Source organism: Myotis nattereri (genome assembly GCF_964212035.1).
Source record: "Myotis nattereri genome assembly, chromosome: 1".
In the NCBI taxonomy this organism is placed as follows: domain Eukaryota; kingdom Metazoa; phylum Chordata; class Mammalia; order Chiroptera; family Vespertilionidae; genus Myotis; species Myotis nattereri.
This window is the reverse complement of record NC_138075.1, coordinates 35,244,222-35,256,717: the sequence shown is the minus strand read 5'-3', so window position 1 is coordinate 35,256,717 and position 12,496 is coordinate 35,244,222. Positions and strand designations below refer to the sequence as shown.

General features: G+C 44.6%; 1 protein-coding gene across 1 annotated transcript in view; it reads right to left on the bottom strand.

The window, feature by feature from the left end:
* Positions 1–12,496, bottom strand: part of CCDC175 (coiled-coil domain containing 175) — a gene marked incomplete at both ends in the record, with an annotated part of 56,826 nt that overhangs the window by 2,565 nt on the left and 41,765 nt on the right. The window contains 6 exons of the mRNA XM_081086367.1: positions 1,952–2,102; positions 2,429–2,472; positions 5,000–5,096; positions 7,741–7,893; positions 10,300–10,379; positions 10,945–11,083. Of these exons, the coding sequence (XP_080942493.1) occupies positions 1,952–2,102; positions 2,429–2,472; positions 5,000–5,096; positions 7,741–7,893; positions 10,300–10,379; positions 10,945–11,083 (664 nt within the window). The remainder of the gene's footprint in view (positions 1–1,951; positions 2,103–2,428; positions 2,473–4,999; positions 5,097–7,740; positions 7,894–10,299; positions 10,380–10,944; positions 11,084–12,496) is intronic.

Sequence of the window (12,496 nt, the reverse complement as noted above, 5' to 3'; positions counted from 1 at the left end):
GACATTTTACATCCATCTGTGTAATTCCCGGTTCTCCCACCACACCAGCGGCGGACCAACTACACCCGAGGGGCAATTCTGCTCCCCTGGCAGAGTTAAGGAGTTGCGTAGGAGACCTTTCATGGCTGGCCAAGCCAAAAATATTGCCTGGCCCTTTAAAGTTTGCCGACCTCTGGCCCTGACTGATTTCCACTGGGCAGGGACTAGACCTATTTTCATTCCCTATTGTAACTCCACAGCCTGATAGAATAGTTGGCACAGAATGGACATTTGATAAGTACTTGTTGAATACAGTTTGGAGTTGATAGTGAACCATGGATGGAAGTTAAAAGCAGGACCAACCAGAGGAAGGCAAATACCCTCACTGAAGGCTCCCCCAGGAGGCTCTGCGTCAGGCTGGCCGGCCAGCTTCCCCAGGCCCACAGCCTCCATCCGCGCACCGGAAGGCTCCTCTCTTTCACAATAAACCTTGCCCACTACCCTCCCTGCCTCTGAATCTCTGCCAAATGCAAGTGGTGGTGACTGCCCGCCTTGCTGTCCCAAGTGCTACGCCTCGGCTTTGCAACGCAGTCTACTTAAATCCGCCCCAACACAAAGATGCCATTAGGCTTCAGACAAAAACGGAAGAGGCGCTCATGGGAAAATAATGCAATTGACACTTAGAGATGATTTAGCTCCTCAAATTCCGCCTGATCCACAGTTGCTGGGGATGGCCTGGCCTTGCAAAGAAAATACAAAGTGAGGCAAGTCCCACTAGGGACCCTTGAAGCACTCAGACCTAAGTAGTATCACCAGGCACCAGCAGGAAGACCAAGACAGCTTCCTGGCTGATACGAAGGGGCTTTCCCACAGAACGCTTCATTGGCTGCCTAAGCATTCCTTCTCCTGTCAGCAATACCCTCAGAACACTGGTTTTTAGCAAATATTGCAACGGTGTTTAATCCCATCACTTTTTCTCATCTTAACTTTTATTATATTTCATTTTACTTTCTACACCCCACCTTTATAAGTACTTATCTAATGAAGATGCTCTTTAAAATTAAACCTTAATGACCTCTACTAAACCCATATACTTGCTGAATGACTTTTTTTTTTCCATTTCGCAACTCCATCGCTCTGCTGCACTCTATTCTCCTGCCTCCTCCCCAACCTTCGCTCCCTCCCTGGGACCCCCTGCTGCGCCTGTGTGAGGGCTCGGCTCCACCACCCTGGACAGGGCTCTGAGTTAGAGAAGGAATCAAGGAGGAAGCTGATATTCCTCTGGAGCCAGCGTTTCTCAACCTGTGGGTCGCGACCCCTTTGGCGGTCGAACGTCCCTTTCACAGGGGTCGCCTAAGACCATCCTGCATATCAGATATTTATATTATGATTCATAACAGTAGCAACATTATAGTTATGAAGTAGCAACGAAAATAATTTTACGGTTGGGTCACAACATGAGGAACTGTATTTAAAGGGCCAGAAGGATGAGAACCACTGCTCTGGGGAGACCCGGCTGCTTGATCCTGAGGGGACCAATCCTGCGCTATAGGATGTATTCACATCTCATGAGCCCCAGAAGGCATCCCTAGACCGGGAAGAAAAGGTAAACTGATGCTCAGTATCTCCTGTTTATGAAGACAAGGAAATGTGTGAAAGAGTTTGGAAAGACTGCTTTGGAAAGTGTTCAAAATAAGAGTTTAAAACATCAGAAATAAGTTGAGGTTCCGTTACGGAGAAAACTCTCTTAGGTAGAAGGGAGATTGCCCGGCGATGCTGCCCTGCCGTGTTCGACCCCGCAGATGAGAATCGGTGCTCACCTGAATGTCTGGGGCATGATTCGGGGTGGGCTGTTGGGCATAACTATGTTACTAGTAGGCACACTTATCTGGGGGAGGGCTTTCTGGATACCACCAGCTAGTAAACGAGCAGGAAGTTCTTGGTTACCCAAAGCTCTTGAGGTGCCACTTACCAGGAATTTCCACAGTGGCGAGGAAGCGCAACTCTTCAAGATTCCCTCGTAACCAAATACTGATTTTCTCTATTTTTTCATCTCTTGCACACAGCCTGTCTATTAGACTTTTTATTTCTTGCAAAGTAGCTTCACAATCACCTACAAATTCCTTTAAAAAAAAAGTAGCATATTTTTGGGTGTGTATGAATTGCAATAAAATAAAAAAAAAAACATTCTGTCCAGGAAATCATATCCAAGACAAAAATATATATGCAAAATTGGTATTAGTCATGCAAAATAAATATGCATACACAGCAAATTCGCCAAGTTCTAGAAAAGAGCTCAGAAGAAATGGTTTAGTAAATCACTGAACTAAAAAATGTTTTCAATGGTTAATTTTCTTATGGAGCTATAATTGACATAGAACATTACATTGTTTGGTAGGTAAATACTTTTAGAAATATGATACTTATGGAGGTAAAACAAAAAACTCACCTTTAAAGTGATCTGAAGTTCTGCCCACAAATCCAGATATTGTGCTAAAATAAAGATTTTCAAAACGCACAGGTTACTGAAACAATTGGAACATTTTTATCAAAGAAATGCTATTTGAGTCTCAAAATGGTTTTGTGTAAAAAATTTCAAAATGACAGAAGAATTAGATCAGACTTGCCCTCCCACTGCCAACAAGCAGAGAAGGGGACCATGTCAGCCAGGTGGGTGAGTGGTCTTCAGATGGCCCCAGCCCCCAGCTGCCGAGTTACCCGGACATCGAGCTGCCCCAGCTGAAGTCATGCGGAGCAGACCCGAGATGTCTCCACCAAGTTCTGACAAAATTGGCAACTTGTGAGCCAAGTAAATGATGTGCAATATCTGTTACTGCGATATGCTCCCCTTTCTTCTCTCTTTAAAAATCAATAAAAACCATATCCTTGGTGAGGATTTAAAAACACATAATAAAATAAAAAAACACTTGTAGAAAAGTAGTAACCCCAAACTGGAAAGAATTCAAATGCCCTTCAGCTGGTGAATCCTATATAATAAAAGGCCAGAGGCCATAAACGTCATGACCAGAACGACCACTAGACCACTCACCATGAGGTGGCATTGACCACCTCTCGGTCCCTACACCACTGGTCCACGAGCAGGGGCGGGCAGAACTGGGGACTGGCAAGTGGCTGAACGGCTGACCTCTTGCTCCCTGCCCCGGTGCTGGGGTCCAACCCCAGCGGGCCCAGGGGTCCCCAAAGGTATGGACGGAGTCGGCGAAGAAGGAATGACACGGAGACAGTGTTCAGTTGATCAGCAGCCTAGCCAGGATCTCCAGCCAAGTTCTGGTCTGGATCTCCAGCGAAGTTCTGGTTAGGATCTCCAGCCAGGTTCTGTGTCCATGTTCTCTTGCTAGGTTCTCCAGCCAGGTTCTCCAGGTTCTCCAGCCAGGCTCTGTAGCCATGTTCTCTTGCTAGGATCTCCAGGTTCTCCAGCCGGGTTCTGTAGCCATGTTCCCTCGCTAGGTTCTCCAGCCAGGTTCTGTCCAGGTTCTCCAGCCAGGCTCAGTCACCAGGTTCTAGTCAGGTTCTCTTGCCAATTTCTGTAGTCAGGTTCAGTCCAGGATCCTTTGCCATGCTCTCTCGCTAGGTTCTGTCTCCAGGTTCTGAGGCCAGTTTCTGTCCAGGATCTTTTGCCATGTTCTCTCCAGCGAAGTTCTTCTGTCTCTAGAGAACGTTCTGTGTAGGTTCTGTGCCTAGGTTCTGTCTCTCCTCTGTCTTGTTACATCTGTATTTATACCAGTTGATTCAATCCTATCAATCTCTAATATAAAGGTTAGGGCGTTTCTTATCTCCATTCCAGGGAGTAAAGATTATGTAGCTTAAGCATGATTGTTCGTAGTTAAAGTGATTAATTACCCACCTGGCACTTAGTTAAGAGGTTTATTCCCTCCCTAACTTCAGGGGAAAATCCCTACCTGGGGAAACAACCTTTCTCAGAGACCTTTGTTAAAACACATAGTGCCAAGAAGGTGAGCAAACATATTAAGAACAGTATGCCATATATGCCAGGTCCTTTGAAACAGCAAGGATGGACCGGCTCCCGGCACCCCGGCCCCCAGGCTCCGATGGATCAGCGATGGTGAACGGGGCAATCGGGGTGGGTGATGGGAGGACCCAGCTGGCTCTCAGGCCGTTGGGATCACCAGCTCATCCCCGGCTGCTCAGGGGCTCAGGCCTGCAGGAAAGTGTGTGCCGGGCCGGCCGCTGATGGAACGTGCTACCTGCTCAGGGTCGCTCACTCTGGGGCAGGTAGGTCGCGGGCACGCCCCGCAGCTTCCGTCAGTGGCTCAAGCCCCAGCAGCAGCGGCAGGGGCAGCGGCAACGGTGCTTGCATGAGCAGCCCTGAGCGGATAGCATGTACCATCAGCAGCCGGCCTGGCACACATGCATGGAGGTGAAGTCGCAGGTACAAGCCTTCCCACAGGCCTGAGCCCCGGAGCAGCCAGGGATGAGCTGGTGATCCCAGTGGCCTGACAGCCCAGCGGCGGAGGCAGCATTTGGCCTGGGGACTGGCAAATGGGCAGAAGATGGCCCTGATCGCAGGAGGCTAGGCCTAGGGACCCTACCCACATGATTTCGTGCACTGGGCCTCTAGTGGATAAATAAAAAACATGGTACAGCCATGTAGTAGAATACTATACAGCTACGTAAAGGAGCAAGCCAATGATACGTGCAACAACATGGCTGGGTCTTAAAAACAGTTCGTTGAGTGAAAGAAGCCAGGTACAAAAGTGTGCATAGTCTATCATTCCATTTCTATCCAATCCTTGGTGACAGAAAGCAGGCCAGTGGTTTCTAAGAACTGGAGGTCGGGTGGGACTACAAAGGAACACAAGGAATGAGAACGCTCTATATCTTGTTTGTGCTGGCAGTGGTTACAATGGAATGCACATTTATCAAAACTCATTGCACTCAAGATGGTGCATGTATTGCATGCAAATCAGTAAAATTTGATTCAAATAAAACAAAAGCTTTCTACTTCATATGTAAAGCTCACCCAGGACACATTACCTACCGTAATTAGCTACCAGGTGCCAGGACAGGTCACTGTAGATGTAGGTTTTGGCTTCTTGTGCGTACGGCTCTATCTTGGTCTTCATGTATGCAATATACTGAAAATCAAAGGCATGGAATTGTTTTAAGCAGTTTCATTACTGTAAGCTAGTTCTCTGTGCAGTCATCCAGTAAACATTTATTGATCCCTCCTCTGTGCCATCAACTGATCTAGGTGCAGTGCTAACAGTGGTGAACAGCCCTGTCAAGCTTACATTCTAGTGAGGGAGATAAAGGTCCTACTTTCTAGCAAGCATTTTGGCACCCAAATAAACACAGTATCTGAATATAATTTTACATAGAAGAAATTAAATGGTACTCTAAATGTACCGTCTCTCTCTCTCTTCTCTCTCTCTCTCTCTCTCTCTCTCTCTCTCTCTCTCTCTCACACACACACACACACACACAATGTTCCTTATGCAAAATGGTGTGCAGTGAATGTCACAGCAACGATGCTGCCTGAGTGGAAGAACTCAGCATAAGATCAGGGAGAGGGTTTCCTGAGACAGAAGACCCCACAGAACCGCTCACTGGGCTGGTGATGGTGGTAACAGTGGTTGGGGTACTAAAGTCATGGCTTTCTCTTCTGACCACCCACTACTCAGGAACTCTAACATCCCTGGGAACTCTGAAAGGACGGGCTTTGGGATGTAAACGTGGCACTGGTCCAGTTTCAAGAGAGAAATAGTAAAGACTAAAACTACTGAAAAAAATATAAGAAGTAGCATCCACCATAGAAGGAGATGACAGAGAACTGTTTTTCACCCCAGTGGTATGGGGTCTACTCATGCAGCCCTGACCTTGTGTCAGCCTTCGCATGGCTTGGCGGCAGATATTGTAGTAAACCAAAGTCAAGTCCAAATCAGCATTCCTGCCTCTCTTTGAACATGGATCACTGTTTGTAGACTTGCCTAGTTCAGCTGGCCTCCCGTAACTCTCAAATGAGTTAACACGCTGACTTGTAATGATCTACTTATAGGCCCATCTCCTTGGCCAGAGGGTGAGCCTCCCAAGGGCTCAGGCAGTGCCTTATTCAGCTCCATTCACTGCACCTTCCCCGGGGTTTGGGACTCAACGGATGCTCAGAGTGTGTGTTGAGTGAAGACACATAATCAGCAAAACAGAATGGTGAGTGAATAAGATAAAAGCACAGGGTCATCCAGAGGAATCAGTAGATTGGGCACTTAATCCAAAAGCGGAACTTTTAGAATGACACAGGCATTCATTTGCTTACGCATTACCAAAATAGCAATAAAATTCCAAGTATTTTAGTAAATAATATATATCACCTTGATAGGGAGACAATAGAGTGGAATATTTCCATGAGTGGATGGAATTCCTTATGAGTTTGGTTCAAGGGCTAGAAGAACAAAGATGTGTTGCGTGTGTGGGGACGGGGGGAGCGGGGGGGGGGGGGTGTTTACTGATGATGGTACCTGGGTTCCATGGAACACATCTCCCTTTCCAAAGTACCTTGGTACCTTTTATGCCATTTTAATTCTACTGAAAAATACACATGCTATTGGTGGGAAAACTGTTGTCATTGAACTAAGGACAACAATCTCCCAGGGAGCTAAAGGAATTTTCTCCTTAGAGTCTTATTGCGGTAGGACTGCTTTTATTTTTCCAACTATTAAAAAATTATTACAAATGCAGAGTCTCACTTTCCTCCTCTATAGAAGGGGCAGAATATATCATCCACGTTATAAGGTTACTGGGATCATCCCAGGGGACCGAATCCCTCTTACATGTGAGGGACTGCGCAAACGGCTGGCATACACCGACCCCCTGCCTGACCCACCGAGGTCACGATGGTTCGCTGGGGGAAAAACGTACAATCGATATGAAACAGACTGACAACCTAATTTTTAAATTGGGCAACAGAACAAGCACTTCGCAAAGAGGTCATACAAGTGGCCAAAACACATGGCTGAGCGCTTCCCTCGTCATCAGGAAAAGACAAATACCGGGACCCCATCGCACACCCGCCAGAATGGTTACGTTGAGAAAGACCAAGCTTCGGTGAGGATGCGGAACAGCTGGTGTTCTCCTCCATTAACGCCAGAGTGGCCATCCCTGCAACGTCTTTGGGAGACGGGCACTGTGCACGAACGCGGGCGGCACACACCCCATGGCTCTGTGACTCCACGTGAGTGTATGCCCAACAGAAAAACGTACATATGTTCACCAAACAAACATGTACTAGAATGTTCCTCGCAACACTATGTGTAACAGCCCACAGGAGAAACTCTGAACGCCTGTCAACAGTGCAAATAGAGTGTAGTGGAGTCACACAATCGAGTCCCACCCAGAACGAAGAATGAAGGAACCTCAATGGCACCCGACAATAAAGATGAACCTCACAAGCATGGTGTTGAGCAAAAAAAGTGCGCACTGTCCCATTCCACATGCATAATGTTCAAAAACAGGCCAAACTGGTCTGTAGTGACAGAAGCCAGGCGGGCGCTGCCCTTGCGAGGCGGTCGGGGGCGGGAAGGGACTGAGAGGGTGCGTGGACACCGGTAATGCTTTGTTTCTTGATCTGGGTGCTGGCCCCCCCGGTGTGCTCATTAGGCTGTTCACGTATGACTTGGGCACCTTCTTGTCGGTGCTTTAAGCTGCATTTAAAAGCTCTTAAGAGCTCTTCTCTCATAACGATTACAACCAGGACCACGGTGCACACTGAAGTGCTCTTGAACTTACCTTTTTCAACCTTTCATTTTCCAGGAGCAAGGCTTCTGTTTCTAGGTCATGTGCATAGATTTCGTTTTCTAAGTTCTTCAGAATTTCAAAATGACTTTTGATTCTATCGCTTTCATGATCTCGCAATTGTTGTAATTCTCGCTTCAGTTTACTCTGCTCAGACATAAAGCCCACAGTTAACTCACAGATTCAACGAGCAGGGCCACTGATACAATGGCCGCCTGGACCACGTTCAGAGAGGAGTCCCAAGTAAGTCCTGAACCATCAGCAAAGGCTATGCAGAACTTCCCGCAGAAAAACTTTATTTTAAATCCAAAAGCTGATTCATGGGAATTTATTCATGGACTTTGGGAAGCAGGTCCACGGGCCCTAAGTTAAGCTGTTGAGACAACTTCACAAAATAGCATATATGTTGGTATACGAACAATTGTCCAGCAAAAGTAGGGAAGAGGAGAGTGAAGTTTGTTGAGGATTTTTCGGGAGGATTTAATATTTCTTGAAAGAAAAGAATATTAATTTATAGATTTTTAAGAAACTTTCTGTTTTCTAGACAATCTCTACAGTTATTATACTGTTATAAATCACAATCTTTATTCATTGCATAATCATCACTAGCAGCATCTTATTAAGAACATAAAATTGTATGTATTGTATACTTACAATTTTCCCCTTCATATCTCTCTATGCCAATAACATGTTAACACATTTCGTACCGCTCAGGAGTTTTCTCGTGTTTTGCGCACATCTGTTAAGGACCGCTCACGAGTGTTCTCGTTTTTCACGCCCATGGAAAAAGGAGCGAATCTAGATACTTACGTAAATTTTGTTTGGTCCCTCTTCATAGAGGAAAATGTTTTACGCAGTACCATACGTTAAAAAAGTACTAGGAACTTTAATTGTTTAATTGTTTTTGTAAATAAAAATGTTATAATTATTGAAAAACAACACCGAAAGTGCATTATGATGATTTAAATAACATGCAGTTTGCCCAAAAAACGTGCGATCCCTGGCGTATGTCTTAGAGATTTCTATGCGGTACGCAATGTGTTAAAAGTTACTTTTTATATCAGTGCATCTCAAAGAATAGAATGTTTCCATTTTTAATTAAACAAATTAAGCAACTCCACATACATGTTTATCATTGCTGATTATAAATTTTAAAAAGGTAATAAACACCTCTTTACCTGTTCCCTTTTCATCCACTCCTCCCTACCCTGCAACCTCTTACCACTTATCCTTGTCTTCATAGGAACTTACTCAAGTAACAGATCTGAAAAGAACCTTAGAAAGCATAAGCCAATCTCTACTTTATAAATAAGGAAATCGAGGCCACCCAATGATGTTCCCATGGTTACATGTTAGTTGCTTCTAGAGTCCCTGTCTCTCTCTTTATATATACACTAGAGGCCTGGTGCATAAAATTTGTGCATGGCGGGGGGAGGAAGGTCCCTCGGCCCAGCCTGCACCCTCTCCAATACGGGACATCCCTCTCGCAATCTGGGACCGCTGGCTCCTAACTGCTCACCTGCCTGCCTGATCACCTCTAACCACCTCTGCCTGCCAGCCTGGTCGCCCCCTAACTGCTCTTCCCCTGCCAGCCTGGTTGCCCCCTAACTGCTCTTCCCTGCTGGCCTGATTGCCCCTAACTGCCTCTGCTTCAGCCCCCGCCACCATGGCTTTGTCGGAAAGGCCATTCGGAAGATGTCCAATCTAATTAGCATATTACCGTTTTATTAGTATAGATACTAGTGACCCGGTGCATGAATTTGTGCACCAGTGGGGTCCCTTGGCCTGGCCCGTGGGATTGGGCCAAAACTGGCTCTTTGACATCCCCAAAAGGGTCCCAGATTGTGAGAGGGTGCAGGCCAGGCTGAGGGACCCCACTGGTGCATGATCGGGGCCGGGAAGGGACGCGAGAGGTTGAACAGCCGGGGAGGGACTGTAGAAGGGCTCCAGCACCTGTCCGGCCCATCTTGCTCAGTCCCATTTGGCTGGACCCCAGCAGCAAGCTAACCTACCAGTCAGAGCATCTGGCCCCGGTCAGTGCACGTCACAGCAACTGGTCAACGGGCCGACTGTCTGCTCCCTGGTGGTCAGTGCATGTCATAGCAAGCAGTTGAGGAGCCTTAGCATATCATTAGCATATTGCACTTTGATTGGTTGAACGGCCAACTGGTTGACCAGACACTTAGCATATTAGGCTTTTATTGTATAGGAGATATATAGATATATATATATATATATATATATACACACACACACACACACACACACACACACACACATATATATATTTTGACATATGAACAACTGTCCAGCAAAAGTGGGGAAGAGGATATACAAATACACATACATACATACATATGTATGTGTATATGTGTATATGTATGTTGTTACTAAAATTTCAAAACATTAATATTAAAAGGGTAAGTTTAATCAATGTGGATTTCCTGAAAACTCCAAAGGTGCCAGGTAAGTATTACTGTGAGTATATACCAACATTTTTTTTATATCAACATTTTAATAGAAGAAAGAAGAATGGATGCATGGACTCTTTACCAAAAGGTTCATTTGTCTTGTAAACTCTCTTGTCATTTGAGAAATCTGATCATTCAGTAAATTCTGTTCCTTTTTTTGTTCTATAAAAGAGATACAGAGAAAAAATAACTACCCACAATGTTCTTTGGCTTAAAAAACATTCATCAAAATAAGAAATGAACCTGGTTTTAAAAGTCAAATACTATGGCTTATAACAAAAACTAGCAGTCAGGTGATCCCCAACACTGCCCCCACCCTTTGTCCAACTCCTAAGGCTAAAATCATAGCTGGAAATGATATAATTTCCAAATTTATGTTAAGAAACAGGAAAAAAATCTCCACGTGGTAGTAAAGTTGATTCTACCTTTACCAAGTACAGGGAGAAACCACATAATATAGTTGCTACTAATTCTTAATTTTAAACACTCTTTAAAAAAGAAAAGGAAAAATTTGACAACAGCAACAGTAAGATTTTGTGTTATAAAAGAGAGGAAATTCATAGATAAGAAAAAAACAAAACACCCAAACCATAGAGAACAGAGTTAAAGGTGATGAGGAAAGGTAGAGGAAATTCAACCTTGCTTTGGTGGGTGAACCCCTCGTTAGAAGTCAATGGTGAAATCCTTACCTGGGCTTAAGGTCAATTACTTAGTGCCTCATACAAACCTGTGAGAATGTGGCCCAGCTCTTGAGACATTGTGTTTTTGCTCGTATATTCTTCTTCTGTCTCTTGAAGTGTGGGAAGATATGTAAATAGTTCATCTTCCTTTTCTTTGGTACTTTCCATTTTCTTAACAAATTTTTGCTTTAAAGAAAGTAAGGCTGATTGTGAGGCATGATTTCAGAGAACTGACATAACAGTCGAGAGTAGCTATAAATTATTTGAGGGATAGAGTTCTCTCTTGGTCTTCTCCTGTCCTAAGGTGCATAGCAAGGTATCTGGCACATCCTAGATATTTTAAAAAATATTTACTGGCCGACTCACTTATAAACTAAGACGATGAGAGTCAATGGCTTTCCAAAGATCCTCTCGGTTCTATAGCTCTATTGCTACAATTCTGCTGTTATCATGTGTGTACTCCCAAATCATTTGAGGAACTTCTCTTGGTTGACAATATTTTATGGGTTAAAAAAAAACACACAAAAAACAGAAACAAGCAAACAGGCAGCAGGACAGATTATACACAAGTTCTAAGAAATGTGCATGTAAGAAAGAAATGGGAGGGGGTAGCAATAATTGGACATACTTCTACAGCAAGCATGTCAAACCCGCAGCCCATGGGCCCCATGTGGCCCCACAATGAATGTTTTTGCAGCCCAGCCACTATCACGGCATGTAAGAAACATTTTAACTTAAATTTTGTGACTTAATTTTTACAATATCCTGTTACACATTGTTAATAACGAACTACAATGTTCGCTAATGACTGATTACTATCATCGTGTTGCATTCATTTCCCTTACGCGCCTTACACGCAAGCGCACCATTTCCCTCCACTAACACTAGCAGCAGATATTTTAGCAGCCGATTGCCACGTCATTAGTCTTGGACTGACTCGTTTGGTGTGCCCAACAGGAAATATTTCACTTTTGGAGAACACGAAAAATAGATTTGCATTACGCTTATTAATTTGTGCAGAGTCTGGTAAGTTAATGTTCAAGAAAAATACTAATTTTTATTAAAATGTTCTATTATTTTATGTTAACGATGACTCATTTATTTCAGCGCTTTGTATTCAGCATGTCTCTATCGAAATAAACCTACATTTCTATGAAAATGGAAGCTTTTGTGTTTCTGCGGCCCACAGAAACTTAAACCTTGTTTATTTGGCCCATGTGAGCCTGTGAGTTTGACATGCTTGTTCTACAGCAAATGGGTACCAAGTGTCCAAAGCAAAGCATGAATTTGCCTGCTTACTATTCAATCTCAGGTTTTGTTTCATTTCAAATGGAGTAATTTTTTTTTTCTAGAAAATCAGGATAAGTTTAAAATGGTGACGAAGGCAGAGGCGGCCAGCTGACATTCGCTATCCGTTCTCCTGTCCTTGAACCTCAGGACCCCGGAGTTCAGCGGAGCATATGGCTGCCACCTACAGGGGTTTCTCTGTTTCCCTTGCAGGTGGGTGTGACCAACGAGTATGTGAGCAGAAGTGGTTCGTGCCACTTCTGGGCCTCGCCCCTGCAGCAAGAAGGGGTATGTGCCCCCTTGGCCCCTTCC